Raw genomic sequence first — 19,877 nt, forward strand, 5'->3', positions numbered from 1 at the left:
CCAGCACCGCCGCGCACGAGCTCAGGCCGCAAAGGGCTACCGAGCAATTAACGCACGCAAAAACAGCAATGCCCTGAGATAACAGAAACCGTTTATTGAATCCGTCGGCACCAGCACTGCACAAACGCCCGCGCGGCGGGGAGCCAAAGGGGTCCTGCACCAAGGGCGAAAATACAGAAACGGGCGCCTATAGCACGTCGCTGCGAGAGCACAGGCTCAAGCTGGGACACAACGCTAGGAAAAGTCCCGGCGGCTATGCTACATGCTCTGTCAATAACCAATGGGCCAACTCGCGAGAGCTCGGGCAATCTCCTTCGACTTTGGCTTTCGGCAAATGCGGCTCGGCGTAGTACAACCTCACACGAGCACTAGGCACCACTCATCGGCTTATCGTCGGGAAAGGATCAACACAAAGTACGTGCTCCCCGCACAGGCAAAGGCACCGTGCGCGAGCTCCAGTCCTAGTCGCAAAGGTGTCGGCGGACAAGGGGAAAGCATGTACGTACCCTGCGCTGGTCCCGGAGATAAGATAGCCAAGCTCAGTAACCAACAGCCGACTTGCAGCCGCATAGTGACGTCAGCACCCCGCCCTCACCGCAAACCACCACGTGTGGAGCGCCATGGCTGGAACCGGTTGGGAGTGGGTGGGGTTGGCGAGAGACGGCAGAAAAGGTGAAGCCCGCGCAATGGCGCCGGTGCCTCCCTCAAACCTCACAAGCTTTACAAGCATGCTGCTTTGACATTCATTATTGGTTATAGATGAATGAATGCACGAGTTTTCTTTTTGTTATCCCTCTTGGTTCCCCTATTGTTATCCCTATCAGTTATCCTTTCCATTGGCTACTCCTGGCATTGTCAAATCGCATTAAAAAAATTGACAAAAGGAACAGCTACAAAAAAGTAGATGCAAGTAAAAGTAGCATTTCTTTTCTATTTCTCTCATCCACACTGTACCCGGCCCCATACACTCTCAAGCAAACAGCACATTAAGATACCCCGTATAATTGCTTGCAAATGATCAACTAGCTACCCTATGTGGCATACAACCTCCAACAAAGCAATGCGACCCTCCCCATTGGCCCATTAGTTTCAGGAGGACTGCTGATGGTGCACGTCTTTGTAGCCTTTGTCCAGTTCCTGCAATGCTGTGGGGCGACGACAACACTAAAATCCAGCACAACCTGTGCAATGCTTCGTGGGGCACTTAACTTCATCCATGTGGGGATAATTATGACGCAATGGCAGAGGTTACCGACAGATCACAGGAGACAGTTTTGAGCCTGTTTACCTGTGAAGGAGTTAAGAGCGACCACAAAAATTGTGCTATTCAAAATATCCTAGACGTGGGGTAAATGATCATTGGCTTGCCAGCTTCTAATAATGCCCAAGGGCAGCCTATCATGTGCAACAGACAGCGTACACATTTTCAGGCCTACTAGCGCACAAACATTTCTGTGAAGCATAAGCGAAGGTCAGCAAACTTAACACGATTCCTCACAAAGAATACCTTCAAGCATTATTCATGTTACATCAAACATCCAGGTACTGTAAAGCCTGGTTTTCAAGCTATTCTGTTTTTTAGGGGTGAGTCATGACGATTAATACTTTATTTTATGAATTGGCATAAGGCAGAACCTCATAATGAATTGAAGAGCAGAAAAGGCAAACAGCATCCGAGCACAATGTGCATGTCCACAGGAGATTTGGCAATACATCAGAAAATAGTCCATCAGCAGTGGCGCACCGACGGGGGGGTATTCGGGGGTTGTAACCCCCCCCTGAGGCCGACTTAACCCCCCCTTTTGTTTAACCCCTTTTCTTTCCTTACGCATTTGAGTACTGCAACTAAGATGTAAGACGCGCAATCGTCTGCACACTCGCAAAAAGCGAATTTTTTTGACAATTTCCCGTGAAGAAATTAGTGCTGTTTAGATGGTATTGGCAAACTGTCAAAGTGGGGCAGAGATCCTGGGTGCACTACTGATTATCAGCCTATATTTATGTCCACTGCGGGACGAAGGCCTCTCCCAGCGATCTCCAATTACCCCTGTCTTGCGCCAGCCGATTCCAACTTGCGCCTCCAAATTTCCTAACTTCATCACTCCACTTAGTTTTCTGCCGTTCTCGACTGCGCTTTCCTTCTCTTCGTATCCACTCTGTAACTCTAATGGTCCACCGGTTATCCATCCTATGCATTACATGGCCTGCCCAGCTCCACTTTTTCCGGAAAAAGTGGAAAATAGTATAAAGCTGCATTATTCTCTAATTAGAAACATGCATGCTGTAAAGTGGTGTTGGCTGTTGATTCTTGCAGGCACCACTTGAGTGTGCCAACTGGAAGTTCTAAGCATTGGATGGCAGTTACAAGGGTTCAGAACTAGTGCCTTTGTGTATATCTGCTGCTGTAAACTTAATCCAATCTATACATGTTGCACAGTGTGGACACCTTGGCAAAGAGAACATTTACACATTACATAAACTTCAAGCTATGAACATGCAGTCAGGGCTTCATGGGCAGGTAAATAGGAAGATGCAGCTTCCACTTCATTGGTATTCCCTGGTATTCATTGGCATTTTTCTTTTAGTATAAACTTTACCATAGAACAGATATGTCACCCATGACACTTAAACTTGTTATGAGTGGGCTTCACTGCTTGAAAGTGCATGCTTTTTGTTCTAGGGTTAAATGTGTGCGAGGCAGCATGAAATAGCTTGCTTCCGTTTTAGTTTTAATGCTTGCCTGTAACTTTATTTGCAAAGATCTAAACATGTTTTGTTGTTTCAATTTGTAAGTGCTGAATTGCAACTTGCAGTGGCAAGCATTGTATTGCCTGGTTTATTGCTCAGTGTGAAAGCATAATTGAAATGCTAGTGTTCTATCTCAAAATTTTGTCTGCATCTAAAGCCCGCATAGTTGCTAGCAGCTAGCACCACGGCTGTTATGATAGCAGGGCTACTTATGCATCTTCCTTAGTAATGCCCTGTTTCCTACAAATGTGATCAATTAAAATTTTTTTGAGCTGTGCATAACCTGGCCTTCACAACAATCAGTCTTTCAGTTTTATTAATGATGCTAGTTATTGGTGGTAAACTTAATTGGAATTCTAATATTGCTTTTGCTTTTAAGCTTGCATGCTGTGCTGTTGTTGGATTCTGTTCGCTGATATGCATATTGCAAAGCATGGAGTGCATGTGTTGCTTGCAAACTTGGCATAATTTTTTGTAGATGAAGGTATGAAGCTATGCAATGTGTCAGACTTTGTCTGTCATGGTGGTGGATGTATTCCTCGATCTGATGTCTGTGATGGGGACTTTGATTGCGATGATGGATCTGATGAGTTCTGTGGTATGTTGCTTCTTGCACTTTGCTTTCTTTCATGCATGATTGGTGCTCCTGATTGGTGCAGAGAGGGAAATGATAGGTGTCCCAACTTCTTTTAATGCCTATGTGCAATATCAGTACTGCAAGCATTTAATCAGCCACAAAACTTTGCAGGACACAGGATTTACGAGAAAGCTTAATTCCCAAAAAGCCTGGGCACATAGCCTTGAACTCATTTTCAATGCGTAGTAGCCTTTAAGGCCTACACAGTTATCTATTAAATTCAATGTGCGATGCCTTAACAGAGAATAAATTTACATTTGTGTGGAATCCATGTTTTGTAACTATGTGGCAGATAGCGTTCAAGACTTGAGGCTCTGTAGGTGAGTGGAAGTAGGTGACATACTTTTAGCTGCTTGCACTGCATCCATACGGACACTTCTAAATAAAGCATTGTAAATATTGCTGTTTCTGTCTCAAAGCTTATTCTGCAAAATTGGAGGGTCATCGTTGGTGCCATAATTGAAGTTAAATACATTGCAACCTTCTCACAGCCACACCCATCAGGAATTTTCAGTTTGTGGAAACCATGAAGGAAAATTAAAGGACATATCATAATGAAATTAACATATAGTTAGTGTGTCACTTTTGCTTCAATTATTTAGTGACAAATGTGATTAGGTACATACTTCGTTATATCATGTCGTGTGCATCCAAAAGGGCTTGTGTAGGACAGATGTTTGCATTAGACAGTTAGTTTAGCGTGGATACCGTAGTATAGCGGGCTTAGTGGAATATCGGGATCGAAATGCGCATGCGCAGAATGCTAAACGACCCATACCGTTTACCATACACACGCTATTTCAGACTTAATGTTACCGTGTTTGCTTGCTTTACGTAGTTTACGTACAACATGGTGGCGCTCCCGGCCGCCCGCTTCGAACTGAATTTCGCGTTTTTGTAGAACTCACTTCATTCGTAGCACATCACTGTGTAAACGGCTTTCACTTAGTCTCGGGCCGCTTCGACGACAGAGTATTTTGGATAACCTTGAGGAATTTTCGAGATCACTTCTCGTTTCGAATGCACCTAAGCCTAATGAGAGAAATTCTCCGAGGTGCGAACGTCGCCTATCGGTAAAATTGGGAGATATGCACGACAACGGCATATGGCCTCTGAGATGGGAAGATTGCGGAGGCTATGGTAGACAGCTTGTACTGCTTGTCTATTTCGCTGCAAATCGGCGGACATGGGAAGTAAAAATACAACGTGCTCCTGGCTTCCATTGCGCTGCCTCTCGTACTTTCTGGACGCACGCAGAATCACTTAGGTGCCCTATGTATGTGAATTTCAAAGCGTATTGGAATAGCGTCCCGCACGTATACTACACTATCACGCTATACTAATGCTATCTTTCTGCAAAGTTCGTTTGCGGAACAGTAACGCTATTTCCCGTAACCTCGCTATTACGCTAACGCTTAACTAAAACTGTCTATTAGCACCGAGTCGGCAAGCTTTTAGGTGCTGTGTGTACAACTATACGTGCCAAGCAAACTTCTAGATCTGAAGTACTATTTAAAATGTCCTAAATGCACTGCGTACATAATATCCTTCTCATTGGAACTGTGCTTTAAAATTTATTTTTTCCAAATTTGTCATTGAATAAAATTAAAAGATGCACAGTCAGTGTAGTATGACAAGTTCTCTTCCCTCATTATCACAGTAATTGACTTGTTTTCCTAGCACAAGTCATGTTAAATAGTCAGTATCATTTCTGCGTCTCAAGTATTTCAGAGTAAAGCTGTGTAGTCCATATATGCTGATTCAACAAATCTCGCTGAAAATTTAAGTGTTCCAAATTGGTACTGCTGCTGCATGTGTTTAATGATGATGCTAAAGATGCAGGAAATGGGGCGTAACTAGTTTTTCAGCAAATTGTATTCCGCCTAGAGGGGATATAACCAAAGTAGGCATTTCAGCAGCTAATTGAATATTAACACTTCACTATTCTTTCCTGGCTGGCTACACCTACATTGTCACTGGTGTCAGATTAGGCTAATAGCTGTTCTTCCATGGGGTTCATGATAGTTTCTTACCTCTAAACTCCTGCTGAGCAGTTTTGTATGCTGCCTCCTTTGCTGTGCTTCAAACACAAGCTGGCACAAACACAAACACAAGCTGGCACTTCACTTGTGTAATGAGTGATAAATTGCAATTTTTCTAGTAGCAGTGAAGTCAATAGCTTGCTTAGTAGCATATTTTGCTTTTCTTTACTGTATGCTGCAGTGAATATACAGGAGAATAAAACCTGATGTTGGCATTATGGTTGTGTCAGTTGTACCTATGGATTACAAAGACACTATGCTGGAAGGTGCTTAAATTTAAAGTTTGTTTGTCTGTTGTCATGTGCTGCAATACTTGTTTTCCATTTGGCTTTGGCCTTTCTGTACCTACTTTTATTTCTTCATTTGCATTATTTTTACTTATTGTGCTGTATTCATTTATTGAATGTATATATATATATATATATATATATATATATATATATATAATCTTTTTCTTGCACTGTTGTCTGCTGTGCTCGTGGCGCTAGGAGCCTAGTCAGGCATGCATAGTGTCTCGCCTTTTGCTCCGACGCCATTACAATCTTGTATTGTCAAAATCATAATAAACTTCACACTTCAAACATCTCTCGCATAAAAGGCTTGTAATGCTGATCTTTGATTGCTACATAATGCAACAGCATTAGTATGCACTCATATCAATTACCTTAAAGTGCACATTATGCATGTGGTAACAACCTAAGTGAAAGTTATTTCAACTGCACCTTAAATTGTGCTTTCAAATATCTTGCCCTTCTCCTCAGAGTGCAAAGATAATGAATTTCAATGCGGCAATGGGAAGTGCATTGATATACGGAGGAAATGCGACAGACGTGTCGACTGTCACGATTTCTCAGATGAAGCCAACTGCGGTAAGGATATTTTCAATGCGAACAATCTTGCTTTGTTCTAGTCGAGTAAAAAAGCCCCTCAGTAAAGTACTAACGAGCTTAGCTCAGAGTGCACATAACGACTGAAGGTTTCTTGATACTCCTGCACGTTTTCATGAGATAATTCACATTAAACATGTTTCTATTGGGCAGCTATGTCCAAGTAGTGAAATTTATGGAGTGAATTCTTGTTTCAGAGTGCCAAGACAGTGAATTTCGCTGTGGTGATGGCAAATGCATTGAAGGCCGAAGACGATGCGATGGCACTGCTGACTGCAGAGACTACTCAGATGAAACCAGTTGTGGTGAGGGCTGTTTCAACTGTAATGAATAGTTGCTTCGGAAGTGTGCATAAAACAAATGTGCATGGACTGCTCAGATCCTGATAAGGAATGAAGTGATAATGTGTATTTCTTTGCAACAGTATAATTTACGTGTGCCACTGAGTGTTGCAAGCAGCATTTCGTCAACGAGTGTAACCCCATTTTGTTTAAACAGCTGCTTATCAGTAGTCTCAAAAACTAACCTGTGTGTATTACATTACTGTGCATTTTTGCGATTCATAATTGATATTGTGACTTGCATTGTATCCAGTGCGCTTCTTAGTTCTTTTTCAAAGGAATCCACAGCACGAGCTTTGTGTAAACTTATAACCATGTGTTTGTTTTCTTCATTGTCTACTGTAATACCCCGACAAGGGCCCTTACAGGAAAATGACATCTGCAATATTTACTGCGACAAATGGCCTTGGACTTTAGTAGCATTTTATCAAATTTGAGCAATAGCTCAATCACTTCACATGTTTTGGGAACATTTCAGCCTGCAAGGACAACGAGTTTCGCTGTGGAGATGGAAGCTGCATTGATGTCCGCAGGAAATGTGATGGAACTGCTGACTGCCGAGACTACTCCGATGAAAGGAACTGCAGTAAGCAGTGTTTGCTTCACCTTTCTTTCTTCGAACTGGTTACATTTTTTTGAAGATGTTTTCTGAAGGCACCTACTTTGCTTATAAAATGCTCATTGTAATAAATGGTGCTTCATTGAATTGCTTCATTCACAGCATGTTGTCTCAGTGTATAGCAGTGGTGAAGACATAAGCCCACTCTCAGAAGGGCTAAATAAAAAATGGAACTTTTCATTGGGCAGACATGTGCGTGCAAAGGAATGCAACAATGAATACTGGAACAGTTTGCATTATCGGTGGCCATTTAATATAAACTAGAGTGGCTGTTTGCTGGCCACTATTTGTACATGATGCAAGAATTTTCCAATAACCTGCATATAGCATAATGAATGTTTTAGGAGCTGAATATATTGAGGGTGGTGTGAGGTGGAAAGGGCTACGCTGGTCCGTAGCGTCAGCTGCTGAGGTCAGTCCATAGTACCAGCATATGTGACGGCGATCACTGCTCCTGCAAGGGGTGATAGCGAGCGGCTACGAGTAAGGCTCGATGTGACGCTCCCTTGGGTGTGCCCTGACACTGGTGGCATAATTTCCCCGTGATGAAGGGCCGCTCTCATCGTTGGTGGAATGAAAGCGTAGTGCCGCGCAAGACAGCTGTGCGGCGACGATAACTATGATATGGTGTCCGAGTAGCGTGCGTCTTATGTATGGAAACAAAGCGCTGCATTAGCGGATGTCTGTCTGCAGCAGCTGCTGTGAATTGTGCCCATGCATCGCCCACGCGCTGCCTCTCGCGATCTCCCAATTTGTGAGGCAGTCGTGCCACGCACTTGGCTCGATTTGCAATGTGCCGCACGGGCCACATTGTCCGCGCCAGCTACACTACTCGCAGTGTTCTCTTCCTAATATAAACAGTGTACTTATATAATCGTAATACAAAATATTGACATGCGAAATGAAAACGCAGAGCTGCGCTCAAATTTCACATTAGGGAGTATTGTAATCATCAGGGAATTTTTTCCTTAAAAGCATAACGATATTGAGAGTTCGCCAAGTTTCTAGCCCCATTCACACATGGTAATGGTCAACAGCAAAGAATGCATGCACCTTTTCTTCATGCTGTGTTTTGTGTACCATTTACAAGGATAAGTATTGTGGGGGTCCTCCCCAACCCGTAGCGCGTATAATCGCAGCTACATAGGGTTCAGGCAAATAAGGCAACAAGCGAGTCAACTCAACGTTTATTGCTGTGGGCAATAAAACACACTTGCAGAGGGAAGTCCGCTTTGTATAATAAGTAATAAAATAGGCTTGCCTCGTCACGTGTGGTAGTCACGCAAACGAGGTCACTCACGGGTTGCAGTGGGTAAATCCGAATGGGCAGGTAGGTGTAGCGAGGTCAGAGCCCCGAGGGTCTCTCGGTCACGCTCTTTTTACCTTTTCGCGAGGGGAATGTCCTTCTCGCCCGTCGGATACTTTCCCTCTTCCCGCGCGGGTAAGCGAGAACTGGGAGAGGCGAGCGAGAACTGGGAGAGGCGAGCGAGAACTGGGAGAGGCGAGCGAGAACTGGGAGAGGCGAGCGAGAACTGGGAGAGGCGAGCGAGAACTGGGAGAGGCGAGCGAGAACTGGGAGAGGCGAGCGAGAACTGGGAGAGGCGAGCGAGAACTGGGAGAGGCGAGCGAGAACTGGGAGAGGCGAGCGAGAACTGGGAGAGGCGAGCGAGAACTGGGAGAGGCGAGCGAGAACTGGGAGAGGCGAGCGAGAACTGGGAGAGGCGAGCGAGAACTGGGAGAGGCGAGCGAGAACTGGGAGAGGCGAGCGAGAACTGGGAGAGGCGAGCGAGAACTGGGAGAGGCGAGCGAGAACTGGGAGAGGCGAGCGAGAACTGGGAGAGGCGAGCGAGAACTGGGAGAGGCGAGCGAGAACTGGGAGAGGGCAAAGTGCATCTCTCCCGTGTCTGCCCAGCCCCGCTGCGTGCGCACGAGATGTCCACCTGGCTCACGCCGAGTGCACTACGTGCGCAAGCCACGGTGTGTGTTCCCCACAGTGTGCTCCCCAGAGTGCGCCTGAGCTTTCAATCTCTGTGCTTGCCATTTAGTCTCGATAATATGAGAGTTGCAGCAATGTAGGCACTAGTGATCTGTCAGTTCATTCACGCTAGGCTGAAGCGATTTAGACTTGTAAAGGTCTTCAAATGCACATGGAGCATATTACTGAGTGCTTTTTTTGCTGTGATAATGACTGGCCATCTGAGTTGCCACCAAGTGGCGTGCGGCTGGCTCTCCTATGTCAAGCGGCACTAGCGTTGTGCTAGAGTGACCTACTCTAGTTGTGCCGGCAGTTCGGTTCGGCCAGCCTAGGAGGCTGGTTGCTTAGTTAATAAACTATGTTCTAATCGTAACAATTCGCAATGAAGATGGGATCTAACATGTTTTAGTAATTAACTTTTTGTGCTTTTTGTGGGCCACCCGTGTTATTAGTGCAGTAATGGCCAAGTTGGAAGCGTTTTCTGGGAAGCCTTTTCCGGGGAAAAAAAAGAAAAGTGGAAAGAGTATGTCCAAGTTTTATAACATCATTTTATTGCCACCCTGTTTCTGCTTGTACTGTAATGACCTGAAGGCTAAGGTTAAAATGGCTTTTATATAGTCTGTACAGTTAGACATTGGGCTCTGCATGAATCAAACTGGGTTGTTGTTTGTTGCATATGTTACCGCACAATATTATTTAAGGCATATTTTGTTTCATTTTTAATACCCGAGACTCTTGGACATTTGGTGTTCTGCATTTGATTCGTTTTCTTGCTGCATTCTTTTACATACGATAGTGGTGTAGGGGACGATTCTCAGCGAAAGCTTCTCGCAGCTTTGTGAATTATTACTTCAAGTGAATCGTTTTATTTGCTGTGTTCAGGCTGCAAAGTCAATGAATTCAGGTGTGGTGATGGAGCCTGCATCGACAAGTCCAGACAGTGTGACCGCACACCTGATTGTAGAGACCACTCGGATGAGCACAACTGTCCCAGTAAGCTTTCTTTCGGCCTCTCATTCAAATTGCATGAGGCACTGTTTTTCACATAGTATCTTGCAAATAGTATTTACAGTAATTTGACGTAGTGCATTGCAAGTATAGCCATCCCGTGTTTCTAACATGGTGCCCATGTCATTGGGGGGAAGTTAGCCGTGCACATCAAATAGCGTCCTGTGCAGGAGTGGTTGCCACATGCTCTAGTTCGGGCGTTGAGTAGGGTTTCCTCAACGTATCTGAAGGATTGCTGAAACATCTGAGCTGTCTGCTGCAAGGTTAGCAAAGGTGTGATGCAGACAGAACTATATTTGGTGGTTGGGAGGAGTTGGTACCTGGAGATAATTTCACAAATCGAAGTGGAGGAGAGTGGCAAGAAAATGGGAAGGAAACTGGCAAAACCTACAATAGGCCAAGAGGCAGCGAGTGCAAAGCACCGAGGTAGGCATCCGTCTCAGAAAGGTTACTGGTGCAGCACTCTTTTCCAACCAGCTGAAGACAACACCTTACACTTAAGAACCATTTGTTCTTGCCATAAAGACTTCTGAAATGCAGCACTTCTAAAGAAGGAAACAATCGTAAATGCCACACTATGTTAACAAGGTACTGATTTGGGTGAGTCAGAATTGTGAATATATTGCGGGCTTTCAGTGCATAATTACACATAAGGATGAAAAAATGTAGGTAAGCCAAGTGCCCTCTGTGGCCTGTGTGCTGTTCTTTCATTCTGTATTCATGTAATCTGCTCTGAAAGCCTGCACTAGCGCCAGAGTAGTGACTGCTGCATTGGTTCTATCAGTAAATACCTCCATTTTTATGCATTATGGGATTATTTACACACATTTTCATCTCTGCAATATATTTCGTGCATTAGTTGTGCAAAGGAAAAAGCCAACACGCGAAATTGGGAAAGCATGCAAATGGGCCTGTGTCGAGAGGGATTTTTTTACTTGGGGACTTGGAAATGGCCAGTGGCAGCGCTAAATGCAACCTGATGGGGAGCTGCCTGGCAAAATGCAGAGTGCCTATATCTAAATTTGTACATAAATGTTGTATATGCTAACTTAGCATGCAGCAAATGATTAAGCAAACATGTTCTGTGGGAACCTTCAAGGTGAAGGGAGGTATTCGTGGAACATCAAGTTGGCATCCATCTGAATGTAGCACACAGCCACAAATTAAACCTATACAAATTCAATTAGCTTCGCGCTCTCTTGATCTGAGTGAATTTGCCATTGTGCTGGCTACTGGTTAGCTAAGTTGGTAGAGCAACTGCTCTGAAAAAGCAAGGTTGCCATGTTCAACCTTCTAAATTGAGTTTTTTTTTTACTATAGTTTTTTTTTTCTTTGCTAAGAAACCCATATAAAATTTCTTTACAGCCTTGTGGTACAATTTGCTCAATATCAACTTTCCCTTTGTTATTGGCTTCTTGTAAAAGGTGAATTGGGCCAATGGTGATAGTGTATTCAATTCTGATTCTCTAAATCATCGTATAGGACAGACCTTTTTGACATACTTCATGTGTGGTCAACTTGATGTCATTTACATTATCTAAGCTGGTGGCCCACCATGCTAGGAGAGAGCATAGCTATATATGTTCACTTAAAGAGGCGCTGAAAGGGCTGTCCTGCCTTGAGAGAAATGAGTTCACGCCTTGCTGAAGGCTTCTCACGGAGGGGACATACCACTTCTCACGTGGTCTTAATGGGTGCTTCTTGGCTGGCTTGCATAGGTTACTACATTTCAGTAATGCTTTTGCTTCATCTAGCCTTTTATTTTTGACAGATTGTCTTCAGATTGCTTCAGTGCTTGTGTAAATATATGCCTTTCTTTGCCACAAGGCAATTTTATTGCAGCTTCTTTATTTACATAAAATTGGTGACGTTTCCAAATCTTGTTATTGAGTGTACAGAAAACATGTGCCATAACTACATACGATATAAGGTCATGTCAAGAACTCCCAAATACTGCTCTGTTCTGGTGCCATTTCATTATATTGCATGCTCTGTGGTAATGCTATGAAAGGGACTGTTGTAATCAATTGTTGAAGGGGACAGTTACATAGTGGTTATAGGTTTGCACTGTACCAGTGCCTGGTTGCACCAGCTGATCACATGAGCATGGTGACAGTGGCACAGTGGTAAAGTCAGATAGGAGGTTCATGCATAGTTCGATGGGCAATAACCCAAACTTGCAACTCACTATCGTAAAATGATTTTCCATCTATTGAATGAAAGGGAGGAGGTGCCAAAGCTAATGAATTACATTTGCTCAATATAGTACGAGGATTTACAAGTTTTTGTCTGATTTTGTTTTAATGCTTTTTTGCAGTTTCTAGCAAATTTCATGTGACACTAACTTGAGTAAATACTAGTGATGCAAAGGTGTAATGGGAATTTACGGCTCGCTGCTTGTTTACAGGGTCTGTACAGAATTTTGAAATCCTCAATTGAAAATGTCACTTCGAAGGCCTTGAATGTCCTGTAACTTTTAGTACCTAAATTCTTTAACTTCTTTGGATGCTTACTCCTTTATAAAGTAAACACTCTTGATGACACTTTGATCACGAAAGAGTATCTTGAGCATACCAGCAACTAAGGGAAATTAGTTTACTGAGCAGGCAAGCACTTGCCACTGGATACTACATGTAGATTGCAGTTATTGTGTTTCTGTGCTTGCAAATCTGTATTGTAACTATGCTTGATGGGCACATCTCACAAAGAAATCAGCCTCTGAATTTTTGACAGGAGCTTAGTCTAGTTCATTTTCTGACCTTTCAGAGCTGCTGAGCTGTTAAAGGTAGTAAGCATACTGCTTTCTCCAGCCGCAACCAAGTAAATTCACAGGGAGGCTTCAGTATGAGGTGCCAAATCTCTGGAAAAGTGACCTTAAATATTCAAAGTAGTCGGGCGCTATGTTAAGGATGAGCTCGATACCACACAAAAAAACAAACTTGATGCTGGTTTGAATGCATCAGATAATGCTTGTACAGATAGCAAACACCGTTAGTGATGTCACCTATGTGAAGTGCAGTGGTTCAAGAAAATTAATGAAAATCAGGTCTAAAGAGAAGAAAATTTGGCATACTGTGAAATTAAGGCTGCTAGAGCCCTGGTGAACTCAAAGCAAGACCATTTTGTAAATTGCTCTGCAGAGTGTGTGAAAGTGGTACTTAAGAGCATTTGCCTTGAGCACCTCAAGGCAAATGCTAAAGAATGCCTCATTGGTAGTTTATTTCTTCAGCACTGTGTGTGGTTTCTGTGGGAAAGTGTATTTGATGAAATTTCACTTAAATGGTTAGCAGTAGGTTTTAACATTTAAGTTTGAAATCCTAGCCATTGTGACTGCATTCCAGTAAGTGCAGAATCTAAAAAGTTACGATACTGATATTTCGGTGTGCTCTCAAAGAACTCCATGTGATCAAAATTTATTTGGTGCCCTCCTCTTGGCCATCTTTTCTCATAGCCCAGGTGAAGTTCTGAGTTAAGTTTTATTATTAGTCAATGTGTCTATCCTAGTCTACAAATCTGTTTGTTACACTAGCATGAGAAAGTTCATTGTATTAAAGCTGCTGCATGCATCTTTTAAACTTCATGAATTCTTTGATATTTAGATCTTTTAAAGTCATTGGATCTTCTCAAGAATCTGTACAGACACTGTTTGCTACGGCATGCAAAAAGATTAAGCATGCTGCATGTCTGCCTAGTTCCAGGTTGCTCTGCCTCGCAGTTTAGGTGTGGTGATGGGCGATGCATTGACATTAACAGAAAGTGCGATGACAGAGTAGACTGCCCAGACTTCTCTGACGAAGCTAACTGTGGTATGTACTAATGTACTTTGCATGTGTAGAGTATTCTTCGAAAAAATAAGCAGTAAATGACAGTACTAGTTCACTGTGTTTTGTGGTCTGCTCAATTTTAAGGCATCTTTTATACTGTACTTGTAATTGAATGGGACTAAAATCAGGCCATGCCTTTAAAAAAAAATTGCATGAGTATTCTGTTATAATAATGTAGTTGTTCCAGCTCCTAACTGCATGTTGCACTAACTGCAGCCAGAAAACGCCAGTAGGACGTGTAGTGTGGTGGACGTTGCCGTTCAGTTCTGTTCTATTTCTGCATAAACTAGCTAAATGCAACTCTCATTTTTACTGCTGCACATATGCTTATTTCTTGCGATAGTGTTTCAAAGTAAACACAATTTTCTAGTGACTGCACAGTGGAAATGAAAAGGTTTTCTTTCAGCTGTGTACAGCTAATGTAGAGGATATCAAAGGGGACTATGATAGTGCGAAGTAGCGAATTTCTGATTCATTCACTAACCTCTTAATATTTTTAGCCCTTGCTACAACCAGCACTAAAAAGCCACGCTAGACTAGCGTAGAGGGCCTCCCCACTGGCTCCTAATTACGAGAACCCTGGTGAATTCTCTGCCTGCAGTGCATGATGCTTTGCTGCTCATATTTGTCTGATAAAAAGTCCAGCTTCTGAATCATTTTTAAAATGACAGCAAACGGTCACTTTTTCTATGACAACAAGTGGCATACATATGGGTACTAGCTGTTTGTATAAATAACTTTTCCTTACTTAGTGTCTGATGCTTGCCGGTCTGATGAGTTCAAGTGCAAATCTGGCGAATGCATAAGGCTCTCTGGGAAATGCAACCGTCAAAGGGATTGTGCTGATGGAAGTGATGAAGAAAATTGTAAGTAAAAAGATCCTTTTCTAAAGGAGCCACAGGAATTGCGCATTTAGCAAGACTTGATAATTTTTGCAATTTCTTGTGTGCTTGCAGGCTGCACAGCTGATGAATTCCAGTGCAGGACTGGAGAGTGCATTGCAAAAAGCCACAAGTGTGATGGCCAGTACCAGTGCAGGGATGGGTCAGATGAGCTGGAGTGTAGTAAGTGCCTGTTTCCATTTTTTACAGCATAGCTTATGTTCTCTGCTTTGGAGCAAGCTTGTCTCCTATGTTCCTGCATCATAACAATCGCATGCATACCTGCGAGCAATAAGGTACAAACCACAGGCTTTCCCTTAAAAAATAAAGCATTTCTCCCTAATGCAAGCATGCATACTGAAATATGAATTGATGAGTGCACTGGAAAACTTGCAATGCCAAGTTACTACTACTGCAGTCCACAATTTCAAGTTACATTCATAGGTCCACAATATTAGTTTTATCGCAGAATCCCTGGTCCACATACTTCTGCTCAAGAGAGAGTACAATACTGTGCACTAAGTCCTTAAAAGCATAACACATGCTTAGCCATACTCTTCACCCCATCCTCAATATTGCGCCATTGGCATCAACCACAATGGTAGGCCAATCTCGGAGGCAGTGCAGTCTACAGTTCCCATGAGCATGTGCCACTGGGTAGGTGCTATCGTCATGCTGTCATCGTTATTTGTCCCCATCACTGTCATATTGGTTTCGTCGTTCTATCATAACTACAGTAAAACCTCGGTGATACGAATCTCGCGGGGTCGCGTGAAATATTCGTATCACCCAAAATTCGTATCATCAAAACATACACAATACTATCAAGAAAAATGAATTTATTGTGCTTAAAATTGTGGAATGCTGCTCATGTGACCCCCAGCTGTATTCTTTTAACTGTTAAAAATGTGCATGATAGTGGTGCTGTTCATAAAACGAGTGTGGAATATTTATTCACTGTTCCTGTTGGTCTTGGCATGATTTTCTGCTAACCATTATCTTTGTGTAGATACACCTTCTTGCTGCTCTATTCCTCTCTGAACTTTGGGGTTCTAAATGCTTCTGTTCTTTCTTGCATGCTGCAGGGGGATGTGGTCACAGTGAGTTCGGATGTGGTGATGGGAAGTGTGTGGAGGATTTGCTCAGATGTGACGGTTACTATGACTGTGAGGACTTTTCTGATGAGCAGAACTGTGGTACTGATCAAATTTGCCTCATTACTACTCTTCCAAAGCACGAAGCTTTTAAGTGCACTGAAAAGCTGTGCAAAACATGCTCAGTTTCTTCAATTAAGCATTACAATGCATGATTTAAAACAACATACTGGTTAGGCATCGTTGACATAGCACAGCTTGAAGTTTAAACATTAGAAGCATGCCACAAGATGTATTGCCTCCTTGAAACTTCATGCATTATCCAGAGTGAGCAATGACACACAGTAAAACAGTTAGTTGATAGGTAATACATCAATGTTCAAACTACTTTAGTACAGTAAAAAAAAAGAATGACGGGCATCTAATTGTGATGACAATAACTGTGACTGCAAGCTCACAAATTTAATATGCACAGTACGAGTAACTTCTGCATGCTGTCTACATTTCTTGCTATTTAATGTTGTTGTTTCTTACCTCTTTCCTGCTGTCTGTCTGCCTTATAGAATCTCACCTCTGCAGGCCTTCACAATTCCGATGTCAATCGGGGCTCTGCATAAACAGAGATGAATTTTGTGATGGAGTGCCTCACTGTCCCGATCGGTCTGATGAGCTTAACTGCTGTAGGTTTCTCCTGTTCACTGCTTGCCTCTGTATGTGCTGTAATTGCTATAACTTTGTCTGTACTTCAATGCCTAATTACCTGCACCTCCAATACTTGAGGTGCCTGAGTGGAATACTACTTGCAAAATTTGAGCTGTAGATTTGTGGAGCATGTTGCTATTTGTTCCTGTCTATTCTCTTGCCCTGTATCTTTCCCATGACCGCAGGACAGTCCACATGTTCACTAGAAAGTGGCATTCACAATTCCCACAGCCCTTCCTTTTCTTTTTTCCTTTTGTCTTAAATACAATAGACTGCTACTACTAGTACTACTACTTGAATTACTTGCGTTGATTCACATTTTCTACATCGAAATGCTGGCTGTTAATGTTTGAAGAAATCTGTCTGTGTTTTTCATTTATGGTGTAGATTATAACCCTGTGTCAAAGGGAAGCTGAGTGCAAAATGCTGAGCTTCCAAGAGTCGAGGAAAATAGTAGTTTTTGTGACTATGGCTAGTGGTGCTGCTCTGTGCTAGGTGACTACAGGCCCTTGATCATTAAGCACCACCTATCATTTCATGAAATGTTTACTGGTAATGACTGTTCTGTCTTGTAGTTCAATTTCGAATACATACAAAGAAGACATGTGAATTACCCCCGTTCCATGATTCAATCTTATTGTTGTCATCAAAGCATGCTTGAATAAGAAAGCAGAAAAGAACCATGGTTGTTTTGGTGCAATCTTCTGTTTGTTCCTTACAGCACACTGTTCTTTTTCCTGTGACACAGTAAACTTATTTGCATTGTTTATCTTTTTCAGGGACGTGCCAGCCTGGACAGTATGTATGTGCTAACGCTCAATGCATTGAACGATCCCAACGCTGTGATGGTCGTTTCGACTGCTCCGACTTTTCTGATGAAGCGGACTGTGGTAAGCATTTATTTTTATGAACGTGGCTTACCATGACAGCCGAGGCACTTCAGATTAACTTGTATTCACTTTATTTTAAACCTTTACAGCTCCTGATGCTGGCGTGAACATCAAGGTCTACCCAGAACGGCAGACAATAAAACAAGGTATGTATGCAAGAATCCTGCTAAGTTCATAACTGAACGCAAAGCCTTGTATTGGATGCACTGGGTAAAGGTATCCCTGTAGACTTTGAAAGCTCGCATCGGTCGTCCTGTTTGAACTACATGCACACATGCAGTGTAGGTCCTTGCGGTCATGAGAAATTCACATGGGAGTAGGAAAAAGTAGACATAACCATTCAACTCCTGCAGAGTATATACGTCCTCCCTTTTGCAAGTACATCGAATGTCTACAAGGGTGAACATTTGCATATGACATTATGCTGTCATTATGTGGACTTCCTTCAGACCATTAAAAAAAATATTGCCTGTTTTATGCTCAATCCACTCAAGTTTGTGTTCTCTATACTGCACCATCACTTTAAGACTTCCTTTGCGTACATCATCTTAGACTTCCTTTATGTGCATCATCTTACAATGAAAGTGGAACTTGATACTGCATGTGCTTTCAGAAATATCCTAGGTAATAGTTACTCAAGGGGTATTCTTCCTTGGTTAGTAAATTTATATTTACTTGGAAGCTAAAAGTAGCTTTAAAAAAAGTGTTTTCTGCAAAAAATGTAAAAAATATTTTCTGCAAAGATAACCAGCTAATGAAATTGACGTGAGAAGGAGCCAGCTTGTCCATGTGTGATCCTCTACATATCTACATTTTGTAACCTGCTTGTCTCCTTGTAAAAGAAACTATTGGAGCTTCAAGCAACTAAAGAGTATTCCAATGAGTGTACCTTATGTCAGAGGGTGGTATTTTGACATTCTGTCGGTTCTTGGGAACTCTTGATCAAGGTTTGGTCAGTCGCCTAAAGAGAGCACGGTAGGCTAAATCCCCATCCCCAAAATTCGTTTTGCAATATCATTTTTAGAAGTTCAAGCAAAATCATTCACTTCTGTCTGCCGTGTAGAAGTGCTCATTTTACAATCTGTACATTGATATGCTGGGTAACTCCTTTTATAATAATCTCAATATATTAATGAATCGCTGCATGCATGTGAAACATCAATAGCTGTTGCATTACCAAATTTTAAGGTCTTCCCGACAACTAGGAATGAGCAAGGTAGGGATTTTGGCAGAGCGCAGCTGTATATTAATGAGCAGACATGCACATTCAGCGGCTGCCTTCAGCTTTTGTTGATTCATATTAGAGGTGGGTGAGATACCATTCTTCAGATACGAATGGTAAGTACTGAATATCGAATTGAATATTGAATAGTCAAACGCAGACGCATTCATTTACTTGAAATACAGCAGCGCGCTAACACAAACAAGAATGACTCATGTTGTGAACCTTATTTCTTTGTACTTGTCTGTGTTAGTGCTGCTGTATGTCAAGTATGAACCTACAGTAACTAGCTCAAGTTTCTCTACTATTGCAGCATATATTTACAGCAGGAATATTTATTCTGGTATAATTAGGTACCATGCCTGTGCTGACTCATGTAAAAAAGCCAGCTAGCTATATTAACCCTTTCTGGCGCCAATTACTTCTGTTGATTAAAATTGTACTTTCCCTGCATTTCTCGAATCTTCAGAATTGTAAAAAGGGTGCAGCTGCAGAATATATTTAGCATTTACAATTCTTTAGTTAGTATTGGCAAGTTTACAGAATGTCAACTCCAAGTGAAAACTCCCTGCAGGAACATCAATATGATAATATTGTGGTTGCAATATCAACTATTTCATGTCTAGCGGGCTTGAAACACACCTATTCAGCCACTTGAAGATTATGCCTGGTGCAACACATTGTGAAAAACAATGAAAGAAATGAACCTGGTACAGTATAGACCACTTATAACGTAACCGCTTATAGTGCAGGACCAGATATAGTGTGGTCTTTTCAGACTCCTGTTAATTTTCCCATAGCACTTCATGTATACATGTATCACTTATAGTGCAGTTGTGGGAGACGAAATACCGGTTAGTGTGGCTGCCGGCACATCTCGCGCCGTTGGGCGTGTTCCAACGTTGCTGGTGCATGAATAGCTCCGTTCATATTTTTCGCCCCGCCGGCCACGCACCCCAGCATTCCTTGTGAGGAGCAAGCAGAATGATGCAATGGCAGGAGCGCGC

General features: G+C 42.6%; 1 protein-coding gene across 41 annotated transcripts in view; it reads left to right on the forward strand.

Moving 5' to 3' along the window:
• The window catches only part of LOC119446815 (basement membrane-specific heparan sulfate proteoglycan core protein), a 436,128-nt gene that overhangs the window by 250,635 nt on the left and 165,616 nt on the right, over window positions 1–19,877 (forward strand). For 36 of the 41 annotated variants that reach the window (XM_049664395.1, XM_049664396.1, XM_049664417.1 and 33 more), the window contains 11 exons: window positions 3,227–3,346; window positions 6,189–6,296; window positions 6,512–6,619; window positions 7,134–7,241; window positions 10,132–10,242; window positions 13,950–14,063; window positions 14,834–14,947; window positions 15,038–15,145; window positions 16,620–16,736; window positions 17,538–17,648; window positions 17,738–17,794. In XM_049664395.1, the coding sequence (XP_049520352.1) occupies window positions 3,227–3,346; window positions 6,189–6,296; window positions 6,512–6,619; window positions 7,134–7,241; window positions 10,132–10,242; window positions 13,950–14,063; window positions 14,834–14,947; window positions 15,038–15,145; window positions 16,620–16,736; window positions 17,538–17,648; window positions 17,738–17,794 (1,176 nt within the window). The remainder of the gene's footprint in view (window positions 1–3,226; window positions 3,347–6,188; window positions 6,297–6,511; window positions 6,620–7,133; window positions 7,242–10,131; window positions 10,243–13,949; window positions 14,064–14,833; window positions 14,948–15,037; window positions 15,146–16,619; window positions 16,737–17,537; window positions 17,649–17,737; window positions 17,795–19,877) is intronic. The other 5 variants (XM_049664412.1, XM_049664418.1, XM_049664401.1 and 2 more) reach the window with 4 other exon arrangements.

This window comes from Dermacentor silvarum, chromosome 3 (genome assembly GCF_013339745.2).
Source record: "Dermacentor silvarum isolate Dsil-2018 chromosome 3, BIME_Dsil_1.4, whole genome shotgun sequence".
Lineage (NCBI taxonomy): Eukaryota > Metazoa > Arthropoda > Arachnida > Ixodida > Ixodidae > Dermacentor > Dermacentor silvarum.